This window comes from Fusarium solani (genome assembly GCF_023522795.1).
Source record: "Fusarium solani strain SB1 chromosome Unknown bctg00000003_1, whole genome shotgun sequence".
NCBI lineage: Eukaryota > Fungi > Ascomycota > Sordariomycetes > Hypocreales > Nectriaceae > Fusarium > Fusarium solani.
In genome coordinates, this window is record NW_027072154.1 from 4,243,348 (window position 1) to 4,267,310 (window position 23,963).

Below are 23,963 nucleotides of genomic sequence, written 5' to 3' on the forward strand. Positions count from 1 at the left end.
AGGCCCGGCGTCACCCGCCTTCCGGTTCAGGGTAGGCAGCCGCTGCTTGGATCTCGCTCGGTTCAAGCTGTTAGACGTGGCGGAAATGGCTCCCAAGGATAAAAATATGTATATATAGGTATGATGTAATACATTAAGATATCAAAGAAATTTGCTGGTCTATCCATAAATCATAGTATGCCCAAAGCTCGTTCGTTTACAGCCATTCAATGGCCAAAGCATATCCCTCCGACGTGTATTCGTGCAGCAGCACCTCAGTTCGTGATGGTTGCAATCTTGCCCAGATACTTGGCTTCCCTCTTCAACAACAAATTCTCTGCAATCCACTTCCCGGAATCCTCCCTCGAGATTGTGTAGCCAATCGCGTCAGACTCGCGTCCCGTCTTTGGATCCTCAATGCCGACGCGGATCGCCTTTTCAGTTTCACCATCGACCAACAAGCTCGCCCGTACAATGACAAAGTCCTCGCCGCTTTCAGCCAGCTTATCCTCCATGATCCTCTTGTCTTCGTGAGGAACCTTGAGGAGGACATGATATAGCGGGATCATTAGGATGGGAATGTCGCGGCCGAAACGCGACATGCCTGTGGTGCTGAAGACCACGACCAAGGGTCTTCCTGTAGCACCCTGTGATCGTAGCTGTGCCAGAGCATCGAGTAACACAGCCATGCCCTTGCGACAAACATTCGGATCGTCAATGGACAACTTGCTCAATACCGGCTTGCCGCCAATAGTGGAGACAATCTCATCAACCAGACTGCCATCCTCCTTCTTGAGAATTTGACAGACGGCGTCGATATCGTGGGCATTACCCTCGACGATGCGCAGGTTCGGATTTGACTCTGCGGGGAGGATGGCGGAGAGTTTGGAGGGCGTTCGGCAAAGAGCGACGGCTTGGTGGCCTGCAGCGAGCGTGTGCTTCAGCGCTGACAGGCCCACGCCAGTGCTTGCGCCAAGGAATGCGACAGTCTTGGCCATGGTTTTGGTGTAAGATGGATAGAGTGAATGAGAAGTGTGATAAAAAAAACTCTTTGAGCTGGAAAAAGCTGATGTCTTTGTATCAAGGTGAGTGTGAGTGATGGAATTGATCCATTTCGTTGGAATTGAGTTTCTTTATATCGTCTATTCCCCTCTGAGGTCTTGTCCGAAAGTTGGCCGAGCAGCACGAGGATCGCGCGAGGGGCGGGCTCAGTGTGGTCACGTGATACCTCGCTCATTTCTCGCCTTACTGTGCCTCGACTGTGCATCCCAAGTGCAAAGCGTAGATATATGAGGCACACCCGGAGAGCGGGGTCTTGGAAGTGAAGATATCTTTTTAATAACTATTAATTTACGACAGGACTTTCTTCCGGTTATTTGTTTCGCTCTTCATCATAGTTCATTCACACGCCAATCCACCAAGATCCACCGCGGTACAGTGCAAACTCGCAATGTCACGCACCCTCTCAGTCAAAGCCCAAATAGAGATCATGGCATCACCAACAGTTGTCCGATCAGTCGTGAGTATGAGCAACAGTACGCTATGAAATAAGTTTCTCACATGTTTCGATTAATAGTTCCTCGGATTTGATCGATATCAACAATGGCAGCAAGGATGGGATATTCGGCCTGCCGACTCGGGCAAGAAGCCACTTGAACTCAAGTCGGGAGACAAGATCAGAGTATCGATGCATGGGATGGTATTCAACCCAGTTGTGATAGTAAGTTGTTCAACTTGACCTTTGATCTCGAGTACTGGGCCTTGGCTCACCAGCACAGACGAATGATCCTGAATGCTTCACATGGGAGGGTTCAATCCCATGGATTGTGAAGGGCAGACATTACTTCTCTTTCTCTCCGAGTAAGGAAAATCCAGGAGGCACCACTTTCATCCAGTCAGAGGATTATTCAGGGGGGTTTGTTACCTTGTTTGGGTCCTGGGTCAAGACGGATCAACCGAACGAGAATTGGAATGCCTTCAATGTGGCGTTGATGAAGGAGGCCGAGAGATGCACGAGTTCGTCATGAGTCATAAACATTACCAAGATGAGAGAATAAATAGATATAATAAACTCACAGCCACGCGTTTAAAGAAACCGTATAGCATCCAACCTGCAGCTCCAAAAATAGAGTGATGCATGCAGCACGGGATCGGAGTGCACCCAATGCTTCAACACCACGGGCAGACCCTCGAAACTATCGTGACTTACGGTATCAGAGCTGCCTCACTCGATAAAGCTTATTCAGATCACATGATTTGCCTACGGAGATCGCGAAGTAACCCATTGAGCTGAGGTGAGGCTGCAATGAGCGCAACTGTGTTACAGGCACCTGCCCCGCCAGGACCTCATGCGTTAGCGCTTACGATGCCCTGTGACGTGGTTGTATCATTGTTCGATGCCTGCAGCTCACAGCCTCCCAGGCGATTTTTAATAGCCATCTTTGCCGCCTATTGTCGCTGTACTCGTACCCCGTATCCATTTTTATCTAGGACTCGAGTCGCGTGACTTGTCGGGCTTCAAGCCTTCATCTATCTCGACCACGACAGCATCTCGTCTTACCCATCATCGACTGCTTCATGTTCCTGGGACACACGTTAGCGCCACTTTTCTATCATGATGAATCTGAACAACCTGCCGACGGAATTAATTGCTCGAATTCTTGACCACCTGGCTCCTCTTTACAGAGACCAAAGCCGTCGCGATCTGTGCCAGGCCCGCCTGGTGTGCCACTTGTGGAACGACCTGGTAACCAAGGCGCTGTTCAAAAACCTCACGTTATACCATACTCTGGAGACCGCGGGCCAAGACTTTCAATCCTGGAAGAACCTAGTCAGTCTCGAAACCGTACGTGGTGCCGCCCAGAGCGTAGCCATCGAGACATGCCCGGCAAAGGACTTGGTACACGGCCGTGAGCCGACGACATGGCACGACTGGGAAGAAAAGGGTGAATGGCCTGCCTTCACCTCGGCGATCGATAAAATTGCCGAGCTTCGCCATATCAGGTCAATCAGCGTTAGATTTTCCAAGTGGTGTCTTGGGGATCATATCCACTTTGGAAGCACCAGGGACCGCGAGCTGCAGTCCACGCGCGAACATACACTAAGGAACGTTCTCAATGCCTTGCAGCAGCGGAGAGCCCGCGGTGGCACTTCTGACGTGACAGAGATCCGAGAGCTGGCACTCGAGAACCTGCAAAACATTGCTCTCCCGCTCAACATCTATGAGGGCCTCCTCAAAGACATGACCCGTTTGCACATCATGTTCTGCGTGGAACATACTCGAAACGCCTTCGCCTATGACACACACCACACGGAGCGCCGCGAATACGAGCCACACCTGCAAAAGTCACTCCTCCCTTCTCTTGCCAACCAGCTCGTCGAACTCACACTCGCCTCTCAAGACCGCTGGGGGGTAATGCCGGGCAAGTTTGACGGCGAGGGCCTCGACTTTCCATTCCTCAGGACGTTGACACTCGGCGAATACGTGATTGGACATCATAGTCAGTTTGACTGGGTGCTTGCTCAGAAAACGCTGACTTGTCTGCGATTGAACCGTTGTTTCATCGCTTCGCACATGCGCTTGTATGAGGGTGACATTGAAGGGTGGCGTATCGATACCGAGGATTGGGAGAGGGTGTCCAGCGAGCCTTACTACGGGTGGGACGAACATCAGGTCTATCTCTTCTCCGGGAGGTGGGAGACAGTATTCGACAATATCCGAGAGAGTCTTCCTCGACTTGCAGAATTCTGCCTCACTTGGGATAAACCGACAGATTTCTTCCGCCAATTGGATGTTTCTAAGCCTTCTTGGCTATCACCGGACCGTTACATCACGTTTGACATTTCAAAAAAGCCTAGTCCTTGGATCGCTTCGAAGGATTTTGGTTACTACCCTTATCGAGACGACAAGGATCCGACGAGGCCTGTTAACCTCGCTCAGGTGATGGATAAGCAAGATCGCAGGGCGTTTGAGGCGTTGGTTTCTGCGACGTATGAGCGGTGGAAAATGGCTGCATAATTTTTCAGATATATGAATAGTTGTTTGCTTGAAGTTGGAAATGGGGTCTTGGGTATGGCGTCTTATAATTTCGATGGTTTCATGACATGGCGGCTGAGCGGACTGGATTTAGCATGCAAGCAATAATAGCAAAAGACGAATTTGGCTTTCAATTTTGAGCGGTTAAAATGACTAACTTGACTTGTAATAGTAGCCTCATAATCGTAGTCGAATCCCGAAGCACTTGGAAACTCCTCAGGCTTGTTCGTTGCCGTTGTGTCTTGTCCAGGTGCTGCTTTCGTCTTGAGGAAGACCCCTTGCTGGCAGCGTCCCCCACTTGCTGACTCGACCTGGGCGTGAGAAATGACTGCTGAAATCAGGCTGCATCTTACTTTTAATGCAACGCCGGATTTTCTGACATCCAGTCTCGTCTCGTTTCTTTCAATAAAAACCAGCCACGCATGCCATCATGGCGAACGAAGCTTTAGGAGATTCACCATCTGCCGGCAAGGAAAACGTTTGCCCGGCCTGTTTGAACCTTGAATACGACAGATTCGATGTGTCGGAAAGATTCAGCGAGCCTGACCGTTACCCAGCACCCCGGTCCCGAAGAATTAATCGGGAGAAAATCATAGAGGCCGCCCAACAGTTTTGCCCCATCTGCACTGTCCTTGATGAGGGCATGGCAGCTTTCTGGGGGGACGAGAGCTGGGAAGCTGAAGAGGAGAGCGAGCACTCATACGATGACAGCACAACCGACGAGAACGAAGACAAGAAACACGATAGCGAGAAGGGCAATGAAGCCAACCAGGATTCTGCCCAGAGCCTCGCAGGTCCAGATCCGAGCGTGTCTAGTTCAATAGAAAACTCGTCCGAAGAGGAGCCTTGCGGGGGGCCGAATATAAGCATTGAGTTGCGCCCTGGCAGGAGCCTTTTTCTCCGTCGTCTCGATCTGAAGCTCAGGTCTAACTTGACGGACCGTCTTGGGCGAATTGAGTTTTCTACAAACGAGAGTAGGTGCAACCAAAACTGCCCAAGATTATCCAGCTGAACGAAACGCTAGATGACCCTCGAAGTCCTTTTCATTCAGCATTTGGACGAGGTGCGGTTCCTGTGTGTCACTTAAGCCCCGACTCAGCAGCGGGTATCTTGAAGAGATGGCTTAAATCGTGTGACAAGCACGAACAATGTTCAGTCAAGCCCCAAAGCCAACCAAAACGATTGATCTATATCTCCTCGGACGAGCAGAGACTCATAGAGACCAAAAGTCACCCGCTGACCTGTTGGCCATATGCGACTCTCAGCCATTGCTGGGGAAATCTGATCGATAGTAAGCCGCTCCAGACGACGAAAGATTCTTACGAGGCAAGGATACGAGGGATAGAGTGGGAGGAACTCCCAACCCTCTTTCAGGACGTTATCATCCTCCTACGGAAGCTTAGCCTGTCCTATCTCTGGATTGACTCAATGTGTACAATCCAAGATGATGACGATGACTGGCTTGAGCAGTCGGCACAAATGGCTGGCATCTACTCGCACAGCTACCTCAACTTGGCCGCCGCTACATCTCAAAACTCGTCTCAATCTCTCTTCAGAACGAGATTCCAGGTTTTCGCAGACGTCGATGCTAGTGTCAGCGCGCAATCCGACTCCAGCCTTCATCCCGATTCTAGCTGGTGGCCTGGTCCTGAAATGCATTACGAAAGATGGACAACGGGTGTGATCCAGCCCATGGACACTTCGACGGCGGCAGTCCTTGTCCGGCCCCCCAATGTACTCGGACATGGGTCTATCCTTGGGGATGAGTATCTTGGCAGAGCATTAGAATGCCCGTTACTTGATAGGGCATGGGTCTACCAAGAGAAGTTATTGGCACCCCGAACCGCCTTTTTCTCCTGCTCCGAGCTCATGTGGCAATGTCGGGAGTCTGTGGCCTGCGAGTGCAAAGACATGGACAACAACTGGAAAATATTGCTAGAAATGGAAGTCATGCTCGAGAAACAGAGCCCAGCCCCTCCACTTCTCCTGGTTGATTGCTGGGAGAAGAGATGGTTCGACAAGATTCAAAGAAACCCTCCAAGTGTGGATGTTTCTCGGCAGGCTCGAGACTTTTGGCACACGGTCGTGACCCAGTATGCCTCCATGGCTCTAACAAGAGAGTCAGACCGGGCCTATGCAATTGCTGGAGTGGCCTTGAAGATACAAGAAGCGACAAAGGACAAGTATCTTGCCGGCCTATGGCTCCAGGACCTCCCGCTGGGCCTGGCCTGGGGCAATTACCCCTTTTTAAAGGACTATAAAAACGCAACTCGGCTTGGTGGTGGGATCCCCTCTTGGTCCTGGATGTCCCTACAAAGAGGCGGACCATACCTATCAGCTGCTTACGGTTTATTCGAAAGCTTTGAGACGGATCCTCGGATTGGCATCATTGAAGAGGGGACGTGGTGTAGAACCGATGGCCACCAGTTTGGGTCTGTTCGATCCGGTCAGATCGAGCTGGAGGCTGCTTCGGTGACTGTGACTGTCTCGACCACTGACGAATCAACCATGGGCTTTCCCTTCAGCATCCCTGGGGATGAGGATGAAGATGATGAAGATAACCACCAATTCCTGGCGGATTGTCCTTGTGACCCTACGGAAGGTTTAAAAGATGGGGATTCCGTGCTCTTGTTATTACTGGGGAAGGCAACTCTGATGGAGCCTTTGAGCATATGTCTTGCTGTGAAGCCTGTTGAGAATATCCAAGGCGCGTATCGTCGAGTTGGTATTGCTTTTGATAATATTGATATCCTGGAAAGGGGGGCACCTCCCTCGAGGTTCATTCTTATTTAACCTGAAGATGGAGCGGTCAGGCGCTTAGAATCCGCATATCTTATGTCTTTAGTGCTGGGTGTTAACGGCCGCATGTGCCAACAACTGTGGTGTCATTTTTTGCTGATGGCTTCTTTTGATCGTGTCACAAAGTTTACAAAAGTGTCCAGTTGGTATTTTTTAATACTTAGTAATGTTAGATACGAAGAAATCAACTACCATTTCCTCCCACACATGATCGTAGACAACCATTTCTTGCCCCGACTCTGCTTTTGCGTGGGCGTGCTTGTTCGTTGTCCCGGATTAACGTCCTCGTTTGTGTCTCCTTGCTGGCCAGCATCTTCTTCGTTCTGAGCGCAGTTCAAGTTCCTATCATCTTGCTGCCCCTCCCCTTTGGACCGCCCGTAAAGTTGCGCAATGGATGGTATCGAGACAACTGCCTGTTTCCCTCTAAACGACGGGAATCGATCTTCCACAAAATCATCAACTTGGTACTGCCTCTCGACATTGTCAGTCGGGTCGAGGTCTAGCCCGGTTTTGCTTTTGAAATTATCGGCATCGAAGAAGTAGAACCTCATGGTCCAAGTTTCGAGTGTCTCCCAAGATTCAGGTTCCAGATCAATAGCAAAGTCTTGATGTATGCGCCCACCTGGGCCGAGCTGCTCTGGTCTTAGTGACGCCTCGGCATTTTCTGTCCCTGAAAGGTCTGACAGTGTGGACATGATACTGTAACCTCCACCTGATAGTTGCAAGACTAGATGGACAGTATCTCCCTACCAACGTTAACTGCCACTCACAAAATATGCGTGCCTGAGCTCTTATGGCTCACCTTCCCGATGTTGTAGTCGCAAATACACCGTTCTAGTTTCCGAGACCCTTCTAGTTTCAGAGCTTGTTAAGAACTGGAGTCATTCAAATAGTCGAATTGACATACCATCCTCCAATTGGTGTCCGTTGAAGACGATCCTCTGTTTATGAATTGGGGTACCCTCCTCCTCTTGGATTCTTAATCTCAGGTTCTTCACCGTGTCGGATGAACTCATCTCTTCGAGGGCAACCCTCTTTCCACTCATGGAAACTACGAAGATGGTGAAGCCTCCTGGAGTCCTAGTCGCTGTGAGGGGAAGATCCGCGTATGGGTCTGGGGTATTTTGATCTCTACATGTGCTGGTCAAATAAGCGGCGACTCTCTCTTGGGGGCATGTTTCTTCACCTACCGACGATAACCAGTGACCTGGATCTCAATGCTCTCATCTTCTGTTCTTCCATAGAGAGACTTCAAAGAGAACCTCCTAAATGTTAGTGACAAGCCTTAGTACTTGGCCGAGACAACATACCAACTCCCGCCCTCAAGCACCCTGAATTGCCGCACGGAGCTTTCCCCAACACGTACTCCAAACACCCACTGCTGATCAGGCATTATGAAATAGTCAGGGTATGATGTCTTAGGAGGTGACGACTTGAAAGGTGGCGGGGAGGCCGCATTCACTCCGCCTGCTATGATCTTCACCCTGAAGCGGTAACCCTCCGTTGCGCCGTGCGCTCGGATTGCAACGCCGCGACCATCTGACCAAAGGTTTCATTAGAAACATAGTACGTAATAAACTATGGCGATAGCTTACTTTTGATGGCAGCCAGGTAGTCGGCCCCTAGATCATTCTTTGTTGCGGGCTTCCATTTCGTGGTCGCGGTGGCCTCATGTAGACGGAGCGGGACGGACGCTGTGAGACCTGTCCCGTCATCCTCTGGCACTACAGGCGTGTATTCTCGTTGAAGGCCCGGATCCTGATGGTCCTCGACTAGCGGTGTTTGATAGATGGCAAAGTTGACCTTTCCACCCTTACAGATTACAACGACGTTATTGTGCATGGCGTCCGGAGATTAGTGTCGAAAATACCAAGCATCGTCGCAATCTCAAGGTCAAAAGTGCTGGGAATGTTCTTAATATCTCTTTGGTTTTATGTTAGAGGGGGTTCAGGGGCCTGCCAGCCACAGAGAGCTGAACATACCTCAGGGTACTGGAATGGATTTGATTGGCTAATCCTGCCTGTACCCATGGCTGGTGATCATGGAGCTGGACAGCCATACGGTTGGCACCCTAACCGCTCAGGAGACATTCATGCACGTTGTCCTATGAAATCACGGCTTTATTCTGCTCGGGTGGTAAGCGACCCTCCAGAACGCTACTCGCCCGCCACACGGCGCACAAGTGCTGCCCATGATTGCGTGACATCACCCCGAGCGGTATGCTGACAAGACGAGCTCAAGCAGTAGCCCCGAAACCAACCTCGGCCTCCTCCTGCAACTCTATGGAAGCCGAGCTTCTCAGTGCTTCTAGGATTTAGAAATTTCATTCATTTCGCGCTCTTCTCTCCGAAGCTTTGTTCTCTCATCCCCGCTTTGTCTTACTCTGGCCTATTTCTCTAGTGCATCGATGGCTGATTGCCCAGATGACAGCCCACTTTCAACAACTGGAAATATCACGGGCATTTTGACATTCGCCCTGGGTCTCTTCACATTCATTGTGGCACTATACACAGTCACACGCAATGAAAGTGTTGAGAGGCAGTATTTCGAGAGCTATAGAGTCGACAGACAAGCATATGTCTCGCGGCTCAAGGATCTGTTGTCCTCTCGCTGGGTGTCGTCAAACATGGAGGTGACGCCTTTGATAGAGGATTTTGACGACTGTATACAACGCGTTGAAGATCATCTCAAGGCAATGAACGACAAGCTCAACGTCAAAAACTCGAAGCCGTGGTACTGGTGCCGTAGTGATCTTGCGTCTCTCCGAGAGGCCACCGATCTGGAACTGCACTTTCTCGGTGCGCTTCAGCTTACAATATTATTTCTGTAACTGCTTGGCCCCTTGCGCTATTGCTTGTCTATCGTGCTGACATTCTATGCAGAAAATCGGACCGGCTGGCCGATCAACTAGCTACGGTCGAAAAGATAGTGGACAAATGAGTGACATGGAACTGGAATGCATTTATTCTACAAATCTCAATCTCAAAAAAGGAGCAATGAGAGTGCTGCAACACGGGAGAAACTAGCAAGGCTCTGGGAATAAGGAGGGTGAATGATACATGACTTGCTTCCTCAATAGCGACTTGAAAGGGAAACTTAAGGAGATGGGAAGAGCGAGTGGCACTTAAACCAAACTATCACAAGAAACTCCTAATCAGTAACACCGGGTTTCGAAATATTGAGAAGAAGTAGGAGAAGACACCTCATTAAATCACAATATCTTGGATGTTAGGCAAGTAATGGTTGGCCTGGTAGGTATTACGATATTATTAACGGCAGCCTGTGGGCTTAAATCGACTGAAGTTTGACCTGAGTCTGGCATCCTCCCAACCAAGCCAGACTAGCTTGTCGGTGATACGATATTACTTTCAGTCCATAACTAAGAATGGCAGTTGAGGCATCGAGTACGAGGCTTCTCTCTAGGGAGCCTTCTTTCGCACCAATAGCAAAGCCCCCTCCATGTCACCGTGGACAAGCTGCGCACCTTCCTCGACACCAGAGTCGTGAAGGATCTTTTCAAGCTTCCTTCTCATTATCCGCAAAACATCTTGCTCAGTGCCCACAGCTTCTGGGTGGGCCTCTCGCCATCTCGTAACTGGGCTGGCGGTTCCAAGCATCAGCTCGATCAAGACCGGAGGGAGAGGCTGCTTCTTGGCAAAGAAGCAGTTAGATGGAGAAACGGGACCCGTGTTCCACTCGAGGCGCTTGAAGGATGACTCGTCGAATTCAGGCACAGGAGTTGGACAAGTCCAGGGGAGGGGGATGCGGCGGTACAAGTCGCGGGTGAGCAAGTTGCCTGGCAGGAAGAAGTCCTGTAGCTGTTCATCGAGTTCATCAATAACGGCTTGGAGGGCAACGTGCTCGGTCATGGTCTTGTCGACACGAAGATCGCCGCCGGTCCAGAAAGCAACTGTGCCGCCAGGCTTCAGAACCTTGGCAGCTCGCTCCCAGAAGCTGGGCATGTCGAACCAGTGAGCGCATGTAGCAGCAGTGATAACATCAACGCTCTCTTCGGGAATAGGCGTCTCAAGTTCAGAGCCGAGTGTCTCTGCCGATGACACCTCAAAGCGGATGCCCTCGTCTGGAGTGCTGAGGGATCGAGCAGTGCTGATCATTCCCTCTGATGGATCAAGGCCAAAGGCATTTTTGAAGTTTGGCGCAAGCTTGCGGACTGCGGTTCCGGGACCACAGCCAATGTCGATGATGGTATCGAATTGGCCGGAGCCGGCCTTTTGGAAGTCAAGAATGGCCTGGTAAAGGCTGTCATTGTAGTCGAGGCGCAGCTGGGCGTAGTTTTTGCCCTGCTCCTGGCTGTAGGCCCGGAAAGTCTTTTCGGACATGATGGATTTGATATTCTGTGTCTTGAAAATGTGAAGCTGTAGAGATGTTCGAGTGCTATACAACATGAAGTTGAGAGTTAGTGCTTACTTTAATAGACGGGCGGGGCAGGCTTTCAGAGGCCTCCCCGTCGGACATTGGCTTTCAGCCGGCCCCGATATTCCAAGCGAGGTCGATATTCGATGTTTCATGGCTGGAGATTGTATCCACTAACGGTGTCCGATTATCGAGCATTCAGCCCAACAGGCAAACATGTCGGCTTGCCGTGCATCCGAAATCCGCTCCATCGAACTCCGTGGGATCCGGGCATAACGCGAAATTAATGCTGCTTGTTTGGGGATGGACTGTGATGAGGGAGACGTAAGCTTGGATCAGGATGCGTAATTCAGCCAATGACGAGTGGGTTTTGTCAACGTCTTTCTGGAAGGATGCTGTGCTGAAGCATCGCTTGGGGATAACAAGTGCTATCATTGTCTGCCTGGAGGGGCCAAATGAGTCGAAATGACGTTGAAGTATTTATTCAAATGGAAGTACAATTTTCTTTCAACATTTTATGTTCATAGTCCACATTAAAGCGACTCACTAGTTAGAGCAAGTCCATCTTATCAAAACCCAGCATTTTCCCAGCTGTAATAGCCGTAGGGCGCGCACGCCTCGTCGAGGCTGCAGGACATGCATACGCCAGCCCGCTGCGAATCGGAATGTTCTTATCCGAGATACCAGGATATGCTGCAGTAACCCACGTAAGGTTCACATCTGGTGGGAAAAGAAGACAATAGGTTGATCCTCCGTGATGGAACATGCCCAACTCCTCTCCCTTGGCGACACTCTGCGGTAGACCTCGCCGAAACCGTTCCAAGATCTCGCACGTTGATACATCAGCCATTCCAACAAAGAGAACGCATACAACTCCGACTGGACCCTCCGTGTCGATGAAAAACATGGCACGTGTAGCTACATGGGATATGTAGCCTTGAGCTCGGTCTGGGCCGGCTTGATCAGGGCCTTCTGGGTTTGCAAAGCCGTCAAAGGTTGGCTCTGAAAAGTATGTCCCGTCGATGATTTCGGAGTGGATGACTTTCCCTGAGACTGGGGAACTCCAGCGATGGTAGGCCGTGGCGCTCAGAAAGGCTTGGAATACTGTGCCGCCGACAAATTGACCTGCGTCGGGGTGGTGGTTCAACATTTCGACGACAGAGTATGGCTGTCCCTTTAGCCAGAAGGTGTCGTATTCCTTGACGTTGGCCTGCAGAGCAAATGGTCTCGACTCGCAAGCATTGACGATCCATCTTGGGTCATCAGGGAATGCAACGGGCCTAATCTTGTCCATATCCTTGAACTTCCTCACGAAAAAGTCGTCCCAGCACTGGAAGCCCCAGTGTACAGGATCACCGATGGGATCGCATTCAAAGATCTGATGGAAGGGTAGGGGCTCTTGACCGTCGACATTGGTCTCTCCTTCAATGGTAACCAGTACTTTGCTGCTAAGCCATCCGTCTGGATCCGTGGTGAGAACGTATTGCGACTTGTTGGTCTTGAGGACATTGTCTCTCCATGTGTCAAGGATGACCTTGAGCTTGGCGTTGACCTCGGCTCTGAGGAAGAAGGCGTATCCGCTGCGAGTCGCCATGGGCCAGTCGAGAACAGCATTGAATGGAAATCCGACGATGCCTAGGCCATGCTCCGACATGCTCCAACTGGGCGCAATCTTGGTCATGATGATGGAGAAGAGATGAAGCATGTGCTGGTAATCCCGAACCTGTCTGTGTCCGGCCGGATCCCTGAGATAAGGCTGCTTGCTTGGAACTTCATCAAACATGGCTGAGGCAAGCATTCGAAGCTCTGGAGTGCTCTCGATGAGGTCACTTAGGTCTTGGATGGGCTGAGGCCATGATGGAATCTCTGGACGTCGATATCGTTGATCGACGTACGCGACAAATGTTCGAGTCCAGCTCGCAAAGGTGTGGGAGTTGTTCCCGGGAACCGATCTCCCGAGATTCAGAGGGTGGCGTCTGTGGTATGGCGCGGAGGCGCGAGAGGCTTGACATGTGGTGGCAGAGGGCTGCCCTAAGTGAAGATCGACCTTCATCGTTGAGACGAGTCGAAAGATAAGCTATGCACAATAAAACAATACGCAAAGGAGCAGAGAGAAGACTATTTAACTTACTCTACACCACTATCCACCCGGCGTCCGGGGAACTGGGCATCAACGCGCCTTCAGCTCTCCAGCTCACGTCACATGCATGCTACTGTCTCAGACGAGCCATCAATCGTTGGTGGTGAAAGCTTGGTTTACGTATGCCATTGTGTAAGGATATGCAGAGCTGCTGAGGCTCATTCGCCCAGCTCTCCACGCCTCTGAGACATCGGGCCGCGCCGGTAGATGACAGGTACAGGGAACCTAAAGCCGAGGGGGATAGTTCAGGTGGGAAAAGGCAATCTTGAAAGATCGGGATTGATCTTGGATGAGGTTACAGCAAGATCGAAGTTGAATGCAAGGGACAAGGCTTGTCTGGGGGTCGAGATGTCCGAGCGCTGTCGTCGTGTTGACCTGAAGACAACTATTGAACCCTTTCTTTGCCTACCATCTATATTCGAGCAATTGAGTTCAACATGACGTGTACAAGACGCGATATCGCCTCTTGTACCTATGCGCGAAATAAGTGAGACACTACTACCCAAAAGAGGAATGCTCTGCAGCCTCAGCTGAGGCGGCACAAGACGGGCTGAGGGTATTCAGGCATTGTACGGGGGGCGATTGGACGGCAGATCGGAAGTCTATTTGTGGCCGGCAAATAAAAGAGGTCGTGTAGCCAACTTGAAAAAGTGACATTTGCTGTGCTACAAGAGACAGGCCTATCAGCTTGTGCTGTGAAGTGAAGCCGTCACGACTTGCAGTCTAATGCACCTCCCCACTTTCGTGGCTGGCGGATATCGCGAATCGATAGGACATGCCGTCCTGCAAGGTAAGAAACCAAATAATGAAGTCGTGCTGCTATTTTTACAATCTAGTATCATTCAGGGGCGCTTTGCTTGTCCTTGGATGCGAGAGGCGAAGACACATCACGACAGCCACAAAGCATACCTCTTAATACCATTCTTGTTATTGATCGCGAGCTAACTATCAAATCTGTTTACAAAGAAACCTTTTGCCGTACAATTTAATCATCCTCCGCGTCGCGCGGGCCATTCTCTTGCCAAAATTTCTCATAATCATCCCAGCTCTGAGACGGAAACGCGAGAGGGACAGTGATGGGACCAAAGGGGATACCCTTATCATCAAACTCGTCCAATCGAGCCTTGGTCTTGGGCCTGCTCTTGTTGACGCTGTAGACGGAAACTCGGTGGCAAGAGCTGGTGACGTGCAAGCCCCAGTTCCAAGCTGTGCGGATGTTGGGAGGCTGTGTGTTGAGGGAGTTGTCCCAGCAACGGCAGACAATCTCGATCCATCCTTCAACATCGCAGGGGAGGTCAAACTCCCAGATGCGCCAGGTCCATCTTCTCTTCTTGGATAACTTGTCGAGGGGAACCGTGTACCAGTTGAAACCACCGTCTGCAGACAGCTCGACACGCTCAGGCCATCGCCCACCGCCGGAGTACGCCCAGCCCTTGCAACGGATCTTGCCGTTGTGGATGACCACCTGCTTGGTCCAGGGCGACATGATGGCCGAACTGACGGGCATCTCCTGAATCTGGATGCCGTCTGTCAACTTGAGGTTGTGCTTTCCGACCTGCTGGGGAAAGTAGAGGTACTCCTGGCTCTGGACTGGTGCTCGCGAGGGTTCTTTGATGGCCTTGATGCGGTACAGCCACTTGACGCTTCTGGCGCCGATATATCCGAATACAACGATGCGAAGGGGGTAGCCGTGGATTCTGGGGAGGACCTCGCCGTTCATCTCCCACGCCAGCATCACTTCATTCGCTTTTACCTTGGACCATGGGACGCTGACGAGATAGTTCATCGTCTTGTCGTCTTTGAAGTAAGTGTCGGCGCCATAGAATTCCAAGTGCTTGGCCCCATCGACCAAACCTCCGCATGCCTTGATCACCTTCTTGAGACTGATACCGACGTAGCGAGCCGTGCCAATTGCTCCCTCAGCCCAGGGCGCCTGGGGGACTTCGTCGCCTTGACCGGCGTACTTCAAGATCTGCTCAATGCGGCGAGTTCCAGAGCACTGCATGGTGATGCTCTTTTCCATACGCGGGAATTGAGACTCATCCATGAGATCATCCAGAGTAAAGGAGCGAGGCTTGGCGACAAGACCATCCAAGAGGAAGCTGTAGTCCTCCTTGTTGATGATGGGAATACCGCCATGATTTCTCACAAAGTGAAGAGAGTTGGGAGTGAACTCTTGGTCAGTAACGAGACGCTTGGGAGGTTCTCCATTGTAGGGAAACTGGAGAAGATGAAGCATATCGGGATGCTTCTCCTTGAGAACAGTAGACCACGAGTCCTCGGGGACCTTGGTGAGCTCTCCACCAATGGCGTGGTGCCACATCTTCCAATGAGTACCAGGAAGAACAGGGTTGGTCGGAGGGATAGGACCAAGCTGGAACTCAGGGTTGGGCGGGAACGTCTGAGAAGTCAAGATCTTGTGCGCGGCATCCTTCTTCTTGGGATAATTCTCCCACTCGACGAATCTTGATGCATTCATCAGCACGAGCATAGCCTAAAAATGAGCAGCCTACCCAGTCCAGCCCTTTCGCTCAGCGGCAAAGAGCTTCTCACGATCACCGACAGCCTTGATGGCCTCCTCATCCTTGGTGAGTTCCCCAAAAGTCTGAGGATCCAAGGCCTTGGTCTCGGGACCCGTCATGTCAAGGACTGGGAGCACAGCTCCAGACAGTCCCTGCTCAATCATCCACTCATCAGGGCGATTGGTAGTAGTCATGATTGGCAAAAGATACTGTGTTGGTGTTTGGGGAATCTGACGAGAGGAAGAGAGACATTGGAAATGGGGCTAGAGGGAGATATACCAGAAAGATACGGTCAGGCCAAGTGTGACGAGAGGGCGGGTCATCGACGTTGCCAAGGTACAGGCGAGCCCGAATCTGGCATTACCATCGATCCAATGATGTTTGTGAGTCTGGCACAAGGTTTCATTAGGCCGCGTCGCTAGCTTGAAGCCACTTGCTCTGTATTGGTCCGATACGTCTCCCTGTCTCGTTTAGGGAACTTTCCTGCGTCTGATCCGCCCTCCCTGAACTTGTCCTCGTTTTGACCCGTGCGAGCGAGCAAACCGATTTGTTGAGGAGGTTACGAGCAGATACGAGTGAGGGGAAGGTGGTTCAATCACACCGCATGCATTGCTTGGATGACAATCATCATGACATTAGTGGCAGACGCATGTTCCTGCGGGGTTGCTTACTTTGACTTCAACTGCGTTGACGTTGATCCGGTAGTTCCGTTCCAATGAGGAGATACGTCAAGCGGGGGAGCTGATAAGAAGTCGAGCTTCATCTCACCTTGGGATCCCGGAGAGTATCTCTTTGACAGGCATTGAGCTGCTTCGAATCAAGAAAAATGGTCAGTTCAATTCCGAGTTCGAGGATTGCTACTCTAGACTCACATGTCATAGTCCGCCCCGAACGATAACCCCCTGTGCACGCTCGCCAACGGTAAGTGCATCCCATACCATCGCAACTCTGCAATGTATCTAATCACAATTGTCAAGGGCAACCGAGTGAGAATCCTGGATCAGTTCAGCAGGTTCGCTATGGCAACAGCAACGGTGGCTTGATTGTCTTGAGCGACACCCAGACCCTTGAGGTCTTGGCCCATTTTGCCCGAGAACGCATTCCTGAGCGGTACACCCTCAAATTCATCTGTTCCTTTGTGATATAATACTAACGCATCTACAGAAGCGTCCATGCAAAAGCTGCAGGAGCCTTTGGCGAATTCGAGGTCCTTGAGGATGTCTCAGACTTGACTGATGCCAATTTCCTCACCGGCATCGGCAAAAAGACAAAGATTCTCACCAGACTCTCCACCGTCGGCGGTGAAAAAGGATCCAGTGACACAGTCCGCGATGTCAGAGGCTGGGCAACCAAGTTTTACACCGAAGAGGGCATCCAAGACTTTGTCTTTAACGACCTGCCCGTGTTTTTCATCAGGGACCCCATCAAGTTTCCGTCCATGAACAGGAGCCACAAGCGTCATCCTCAGACGAATGTTCCGGATAATACCATGTTTTGGGACTTTCATGTTAATAATCCAGAGGGCATTCATGCTTTGATGCATTTGTTTGGACAGCGAGGCATTCCGGCTTCGTTGAGGAACATAAACGGCTTTAGTGTTCACACGTACACCCTGAACAAGGCTGCAAGTTGCCATCTCGTGTCCGAGACATCAATTGAGCTGACAAGTAATAGAACGGCAGCTATGTCTACGTCAAGTGGCACTTCAGGCCCGACGAAGGCATCAAGACCATGGACGCCGACACGGCTGTCCGGTTGGCTGGCTTAGAGCCAGACTACCACGTCAAGGATCTCTTCAAGGCCATTGAAAAGGGAGACTTTCCATCTTGGGGTGTATACATCCAGGTCATGAAACCTGAAGAGATCAAGAATGCCCCCATTGACATTTTCGACGACACTTACACCTGGCCGTTTGAGAAGTATCCGCTGCGGCTTGTTGGTCGTCTGACGCTCAACAAGAATGTTTGTTATCCCACACCATTTCCGCCCCTGTAGCTGACGCTTGAGCAGCCGAGCAATTATTTCCAGGACATTGAGCAAGCTTGCTTCTCGCCGTCGAACATGGTGCCAGGCATTGGACCCTCGGCTGATCCAGGTTTGTTACCATTCCGCCCGTTGGCGAGAGTAAACAGCTAACTGCAAAATAACAGTTCTCCAAGCCAGAATGTTTAGCTACCCAGACGCGCATCGTTACCGGTATTCTCAGCATCCTTGTTGAAAAGCAACCCGCTAACAAGTCAAGCGTCGGTCCCAACTACTTCCAACTCCCACCGAATCGACCAACCAACAAGGTGTACGCCCCCTACGTCCGCGATGGCCCAGGAACCATGAACGGAAACTACGGAGGCGACCCAGACTATGTCTTCTCCGAGCTTCGTCCAGTATCCGTCAGCCATCGTGTTCAGATGCCGACCCATGAGGTCTGGGCTGGACATGTGACTGCGTTTTCGACTTCGATTATGGACAAGGACTTTGAGCAGCCTAGGAAGCTTTGGAAGATCATCTGTGAGGAGAAGGGCGGCAAGGAACAGTTTCTTCACAATATTCTTCCTACGTTGGTGGATATTCCTGGCAAGTTGAGGAATGAGGTGTTGGGTACGTCTATGGCTCTACGCATCAGTGTCAGCGCTAATAATTTGCAGATTACTTTGGCCGTGTGGACGGGAAGCTGAAAGAAGTTCTTCGAGAAGCTCTTGAGAAGCAATCAAAACAGGCCCACAATGGTAAGTAGCCATGGTCTATGGTGCAAGGCGCCATTGTAGGCGCGTTCGACCGAGGAGGCTACGGTGGGATTAACCTGTAGCTATATCCTACTAATTACTTTTTGAGCCTGTAATTCCAGAATGAACTTTATGTAGGTAGGGAGGTATCATCTCGATCAACAGTGCCCAGCGGGGCCTTGGATAGCGTCGGTACAACCAAAGGAGTTTTCTATTCTTCAACTTGATACGCTAGCTATAGGTGGTGGTAACTCTTGAGATTGCAAATTCTAACCAAATCATATAAATCATAACCCTTCCCTTGCACAAATCTGTCTACGCGCCGCGTTCAGCCAGCGGCGATGCCTCCTGAATCTCATGCGTCTCCATCTTAAAACTCTTAAACTTCCTCGTAGGAAGCCTCATCTCAAACATGTGATCAAGCTCAATCATACTCCTACCCTTCATCTCGGGAATCCACAACCAGGCCAGAACGACGCCGATAATGCAAAGGCCACAAAAGACAAATGCGGTCTTTGCTCCAAGGGCTGCCTTGTCTTTGCTGAAGAGCATCGGTAGCAGAACAGCTAGGGTGATGGATGCAGCTTGGGATGCCACACTTCCTATGCCGTGCGTGAGGGATCGGAGTTGCAGGGAGCTTGTTTCTCCCATGATTGCGTAGCCTGCTGGCCAGCAGCCCAAACCGCACACCACAATGACAGAGATCATGAGCCCTGCAGCCAACCAGGCGAGTGCTGGGCCTGACCAGAAGCCTGAGATACCCATGGCTCCCCACAAGAGTGAAGCGATACCCATCGACACAATAGTCATGCTCCTTCGGCCTGTGCGAGAAAGAAGCCAGAAACCAATGCCGTTGGCCACCATTCCTGCGATGATGCCACCAATCATGATGAGCAAACTAGGGCCAGATGCCATGCCGATGCTCTGAAGAAATACTGTGGCATTGGACAAAAGTTCCAGACCAAACAACGCAGGGATGACGTTCGCCAATATGACGATCATGGTACGACGGAGGTTGCTTCCCTTGAAGCAGGCCCAGTAGGAGACTGATGCAGTCGTCGCCTTTTCTTCCTCAATGGTTTCTCGGATCTTCTCCAAGGCACTGTATGGGTTCATCTTGGGGCCGAAAAGCCGGGTCGCAGAGCGAATGGCCCTCTCTTCTTGGTTCGTTCGGATCAGGTGAGCAGGGCTTTCGGGCATGAGGCAGGATAGAGTGAAAGGGCCAAGGACGAGAATCCACTGAGAACCAAAGGCTCCAAGATAGCCATTCTTATTTCCCATCTGGTTGACCGCATACACCACGATGGCGCCGATAAGTTGGCCGATCAAGGTAAAGGTTGGGAAAAGAGCCATGGCCGGGCCTCGAAGTGCTGTTGGAGCATTTTCCGACACCCAGGTAAGACAAGTTGTCTTGATGATGCCGACTGTGAATCCTTGGAAAGTCAAACCAACAGTGATGACGACTCGCTTGGTACCGGGCTCGGGAGGAAGATGGGAGAAGAAGATGCATGCAATGGCCATGGCTGAGATGATGCTACCGATCATGAGAGAGAACTTTCGGCCGATGCGGTTCTGTAGCCAACCGCCCAACATGGCACCTGCAGCTGCTCCAGCTGGAGGAAGACCCATCCACAGAGATAGCCAATTTCCCGGAATGGTCATTTCTCCATCAATCATCTTGCCGTAATCCGCCTTGAACGAGTCCTCGCCAGTAATGGCACCGACAACAAGCAAGTCGTAGCCCCATCCGATGATGGGAATGGTCATGGCGAGACAATAGCCTGCGATCTTGGGGTACTTCTTGATAGCTTGACCGAGAGGTAGTTGTGTCTCCATGTCGTTTTTTGTGCTCCGGGTTGATGCTGTTTCGATGGGTTGTGCAGGGTCATAAGCGGTTGATTCTTGCTCTTCTTGCGGGACGGAATGCCATCTTGTTGTTTCTAGCTCAACGTAGTCGGGGGCGATCTCGCCCGACTTTGTCGGTTCTCCTCGGTAAGGTTCGTACTTGGACATTGCCCCAGGAATGGCGGGATTGGTGGCAATGAGGTCTTGGGAATACTTGGAGTGTGCAGCTCAAATGCAATCTCGTTGTTGTCTCTTGTTATGATGTAAAAGTAAAGATTGTAATGTAAAAATTCAACTTCCAAGATGAGAAATGAGCAATTAAGTATCAAGCCAAGCATAACCTCGAGATAATGGCCCCGGTCAAAGATTGATCTGAGAGCCCACACGGACAAGGCTGAGCTTACTCTGCCCAACTGCCGTGAAACCCTGTAGGGATGCTATAATTGGTCCCAAATCCGAGCAAGGCCAATCAAGACCCCGGGCGCCCCTCGGCGCATCAGGCGAAACGCGCCTGGGCGGGGCGGTGTCATCCTGATGGACAGTTGATCATTTCTGGATTCGTGGTGGAAGGATTTTGCAGGGCCCTACGGACTTGGAACCCATCGGAGTTGTTGGGTCACGCTTTGGGAGGAGGAGGAAGAGGCTGGTGGACGGAAGACGGAGAATGCGAGGGCTTTCTACCTATTGGCTCATGTGAGTCCGCGGGTATCTTGGTGAGGGATTGGACGGATTAGCGACTGGGTCAAGAATAGCCCATGGGTGGTGAACATGGTCTTGAGATCTAAACCACACCTTAGTTCAGCCCTACGATGGCATTTCTCACGCCAAGTTTCGCTTGCCACAAGCATTTCTCGCTACGATTCCAACTGCCGTCTCCAAGAACCTTTTCCATTGGTCATTCTCCCGGTACACCCATCTCCGTAGGTCTTGGCATATCCGACGGAGTTGGAATCTGACGCCAAAATCTCCGTGGCGGGGACCGTAAGCGAGCTTCGGCATAGGGTGCGAAATTCGGCTTTTGAACTTAACTCGGCCTCGGCATGAATTCTTTGAGCCTGACACTGCCATCATCGGAAGAAAAAGAAGACTAAAGGTATTGTTTATACAGGGAACGGCGATTAAGGCGGCTCCAAAAGTCCGGTTGGTAATAGTGTTGTTGTTGCTCTTATACCTGGGTAGAAGCATCTCCGAGTCTAACATATATCACACTTGCGACCTCCTTTCTGCCACTTATCAGCTCAGAAAATTCCCCAAAATCCATCAACCCTACTCAAAGACACGGCTTTATCGCCCTTTTATTAGATGATCGGCCTTAGCCAGAACGACAACATGGCCTCCCAGCCCATCTGCCAGATCATCGCCCCCGTCGGCATGTTGGGCTACGGCTTCGACGAAGAACTCACACGATATGAACTCGCCCACATGGTCCCCAATGGAATTCCGACAGCCATTATCCTCGACTCGGGTTCCACCGACAGCGGCCCCCAAAAGCTCGCCCTTGGATCCATGTCCTGCCCCCGTTCAGCCTACGCTAAAGACTTGTCCAAGTTGCTCCGACTTGTGCACACGTTTCGAGTGCCGCTTATTTTTGGGTCAGCTGGCGGTGATGGGACTGACGAACATGTGAAAGGAATTGGGGAAATTATTGAGGAGATTGCTGCCGAGCAGGGAAACGAGTAACTCTCCCACTCGCACAGTCCAGTCCGGTTTGCTAACTCCTTTCCAGAAACTACAACTTCAAGACGATATCCTTATTTTCTGGAATTAACAAATCCACGATTCTTGAACGATATAAACAAGGCCGATTAACTGGATGTGGTGTCTGTGTACCCCCTGCAACAGAAGAAGAGATCGAAACATCAGTCCGAGTTGTCGCCCAGATGGGCCCTGAGCCCTTCATCGATGCTATGGATGCCAACCCCGACTTCGACGTGATAATCGGCGGTAGAGCATACGATCCATCACCATATGCCGCTTACTGCACGTATCAACTAAAACGACAGGTTGAGGGTCTCACGGAAGAGGATATCCAGACTCGTACCAGAGGCTTTCTACACATGGGCAAGATCATGGAATGTGGAGGACTGTGCTCGCTCCCCAAGTCGCATGGTGCAGTGTCTACAGTCTATGCTGACGGCTTGTTTGACGTGAGGCCTACAGCTCCTGATTCCATCTGCACGCCTCTTTCTGTTGCTGCGCATACGCTCTATGAGAATACAAGACCAGATCTCTTGCGAGGACCAGGCGGAGCTCTTGATCTCACTGAGGCGAAATACGAACAAATGGCCGATGGTAGATCGGTGAGGGTTAGGGGAGCACAGTTTCGGCCGTCCAAGGAATTCGGCAAGCCGTATCAACTGAAGCTCGAAGCTGCGCGCTTGGTAGGCTACCGGACCCTGTTTTTGGGTGGCGTCAGAGACTGTAAGATTTCCAATCACTATGAAGTCACTGGTTCTAACATGCTTCAGACATTCTCATCTCACAAATCGACGACGTCCTTGCTATGGTCAAGGGTTACGTCCACCAGCAGCATCCCGATAACGCCGGCGAATGGAAACTCGATTTCCACGTCTACGGCAAGGACCAGTACAATGCCGCGGGACCAGGGGAGCTTTTCGTTGTTGCTGAGGCGCTGGCGTCTACGCAGCAGCTTGCGAATAGTGTTGCCTCCAAGGCAAGGGTTGGCATGATTGTGAGTACCAACTTGTCTCCTGGGTTTAGATGGACACTGACACACATAAAGCATGCACCTTATCCAGGCCAAAAAGCAACTGCTGGAAATTTTGGCTTTGGAATTGGAGGTCTTATGGAGATTGAGATGGGCGCATGCGCTGAATTCTCACTATATCATCTCATGGGCCTAGAGCCGGGTGAGGAACGTTTCATCATCAATAACGAAAAGCCATCATCCAGTAAACTCCAGGGGCCTTTGCTGAGAGGAAGCATTACCACAATCGGTAAAGGCTCACCAGCTTTATCCGACGCCGCCTTCAGGGAAAGCATCTCAAGTCTCCGAGACCAACTTCCCAAACCTACACCAAAACAGCTCCCCCACGCTAAACATATCCAACCAAGTCAACCACCGCGAGAGCCCAAGACGCTATCGGACTTGTGCCGCATCCTCCGGTCCAAGAACGCCGGCCCTTATGAGATTACCATCGACGCCATCTTCGATTCCGAAACCGACTACCAGGCCATCAAGTCCTCAGGGCTTCTGTCTCCTGCTAACGTATCCAAAACCCTCGGAATTCCTAAGGAAGACATAATCTGGATGGGTTTCTTTGACCCTGCAATGGCCTTCAAAGTCACGGTTCCACGAGTTCGCTCAGGAAAGAAAAAGTCCGCGGGAGGATTCATGGAGAGCGATATCCATGGGTCACAGGAACACCTGGGACTTGCCAATCTCAAGCTTCCAGGTGCCAACAAGAGCCAGTCATCAAGTTCCTTCGGCATTCAGGCTTGGTCCAATTCAACAAAACTTGCCGTGGCGATTGGAAGTGTCGGAGTGCTCTCCGTGGCCAGGCGTGTGCTGGCAAATATGAAGTAAT

General features: G+C 51.1%; 10 protein-coding genes across 10 annotated transcripts; 4 read left to right on the forward strand and 6 right to left on the reverse strand.

Annotated features, from left to right (window-relative positions):
* Positions 1-254: 254 nt before the first annotated feature.
* On the reverse strand, positions 255-977 carry MRS44_006935 (uncharacterized protein; the record flags this gene model as incomplete). The annotated part of the gene is made up of 1 exon (XM_046274475.2): positions 255-977. The coding sequence occupies one exon, from the start codon at positions 975-977 to the stop codon at positions 255-257; it is 723 nt and encodes a 240-aa protein (XP_046139432.1).
* Positions 978-2,593: 1,616 nt separating this feature from the next.
* MRS44_006936 (uncharacterized protein) lies at positions 2,594-3,997 on the forward strand (the record flags this gene model as incomplete). The annotated part of the gene is made up of 1 exon (XM_046274474.2): positions 2,594-3,997. The coding sequence occupies one exon, from the start codon at positions 2,594-2,596 to the stop codon at positions 3,995-3,997; it is 1,404 nt and encodes a 467-aa protein (XP_046139430.1).
* Positions 3,998-4,445: 448 nt separating this feature from the next.
* Positions 4,446-6,808, forward strand: MRS44_006937 (uncharacterized protein; the record flags this gene model as incomplete). Its single annotated transcript, XM_065621927.1, has 3 exons — positions 4,446-4,989; positions 5,040-5,120; positions 5,172-6,808. 3 exons carry the CDS (start codon positions 4,446-4,448, stop codon positions 6,806-6,808), a joined length of 2,262 nt encoding a protein of 753 aa, XP_065477999.1.
* Positions 6,809-7,002: 194 nt separating this feature from the next.
* MRS44_006938 (uncharacterized protein) lies at positions 7,003-8,656 on the reverse strand (the record flags this gene model as incomplete). Its single annotated transcript, XM_065621928.1, has 5 exons — positions 7,003-7,484; positions 7,722-7,945; positions 8,005-8,079; positions 8,125-8,353; positions 8,410-8,656. 5 exons carry the CDS (start codon positions 8,654-8,656, stop codon positions 7,003-7,005), a joined length of 1,257 nt encoding a protein of 418 aa, XP_065478000.1.
* Positions 8,657-10,233: 1,577 nt separating this feature from the next.
* MRS44_006939 (uncharacterized protein) lies at positions 10,234-11,154 on the reverse strand (the record flags this gene model as incomplete). The annotated part of the gene is made up of 1 exon (XM_046274473.2): positions 10,234-11,154. One exon carries the CDS (start codon positions 11,152-11,154, stop codon positions 10,234-10,236), a length of 921 nt encoding a protein of 306 aa, XP_046139427.2.
* A 584-nt stretch (positions 11,155-11,738) lies between these two features.
* MRS44_006940 (uncharacterized protein) lies at positions 11,739-13,241 on the reverse strand (the record flags this gene model as incomplete). The annotated part of the gene is made up of 1 exon (XM_046273311.2): positions 11,739-13,241. The coding sequence occupies one exon, from the start codon at positions 13,239-13,241 to the stop codon at positions 11,739-11,741; it is 1,503 nt and encodes a 500-aa protein (XP_046139426.2).
* Positions 13,242-14,313: 1,072 nt separating this feature from the next.
* On the reverse strand, positions 14,314-16,044 carry MRS44_006941 (uncharacterized protein; the record flags this gene model as incomplete). The annotated part of the gene is made up of 2 exons (XM_046274472.2): positions 14,314-15,793; positions 15,842-16,044. The coding sequence occupies 2 exons, from the start codon at positions 16,042-16,044 to the stop codon at positions 14,314-14,316; spliced, it is 1,683 nt and encodes a 560-aa protein (XP_046139425.2).
* A 632-nt stretch (positions 16,045-16,676) lies between these two features.
* Positions 16,677-18,581, forward strand: MRS44_006942 (uncharacterized protein; the record flags this gene model as incomplete). Its single annotated transcript, XM_065621929.1, has 7 exons — positions 16,677-16,679; positions 16,732-16,771; positions 16,828-16,960; positions 17,015-17,357; positions 17,525-17,812; positions 18,001-18,445; positions 18,493-18,581. The coding sequence occupies 7 exons, from the start codon at positions 16,677-16,679 to the stop codon at positions 18,579-18,581; spliced, it is 1,341 nt and encodes a 446-aa protein (XP_065478001.1).
* A 304-nt stretch (positions 18,582-18,885) lies between these two features.
* MRS44_006943 (uncharacterized protein) lies at positions 18,886-20,583 on the reverse strand (the record flags this gene model as incomplete). The annotated part of the gene is made up of 1 exon (XM_046281835.2): positions 18,886-20,583. The coding sequence occupies one exon, from the start codon at positions 20,581-20,583 to the stop codon at positions 18,886-18,888; it is 1,698 nt and encodes a 565-aa protein (XP_046139423.2).
* A 1,161-nt stretch (positions 20,584-21,744) lies between these two features.
* MRS44_006944 (uncharacterized protein) lies at positions 21,745-23,962 on the forward strand (the record flags this gene model as incomplete). The annotated part of the gene is made up of 4 exons (XM_046279255.2): positions 21,745-22,091; positions 22,142-22,836; positions 22,884-23,107; positions 23,159-23,962. 4 exons carry the CDS (start codon positions 21,745-21,747, stop codon positions 23,960-23,962), a joined length of 2,070 nt encoding a protein of 689 aa, XP_046139422.2.
* Position 23,963: the final 1 nt, after the last annotated feature.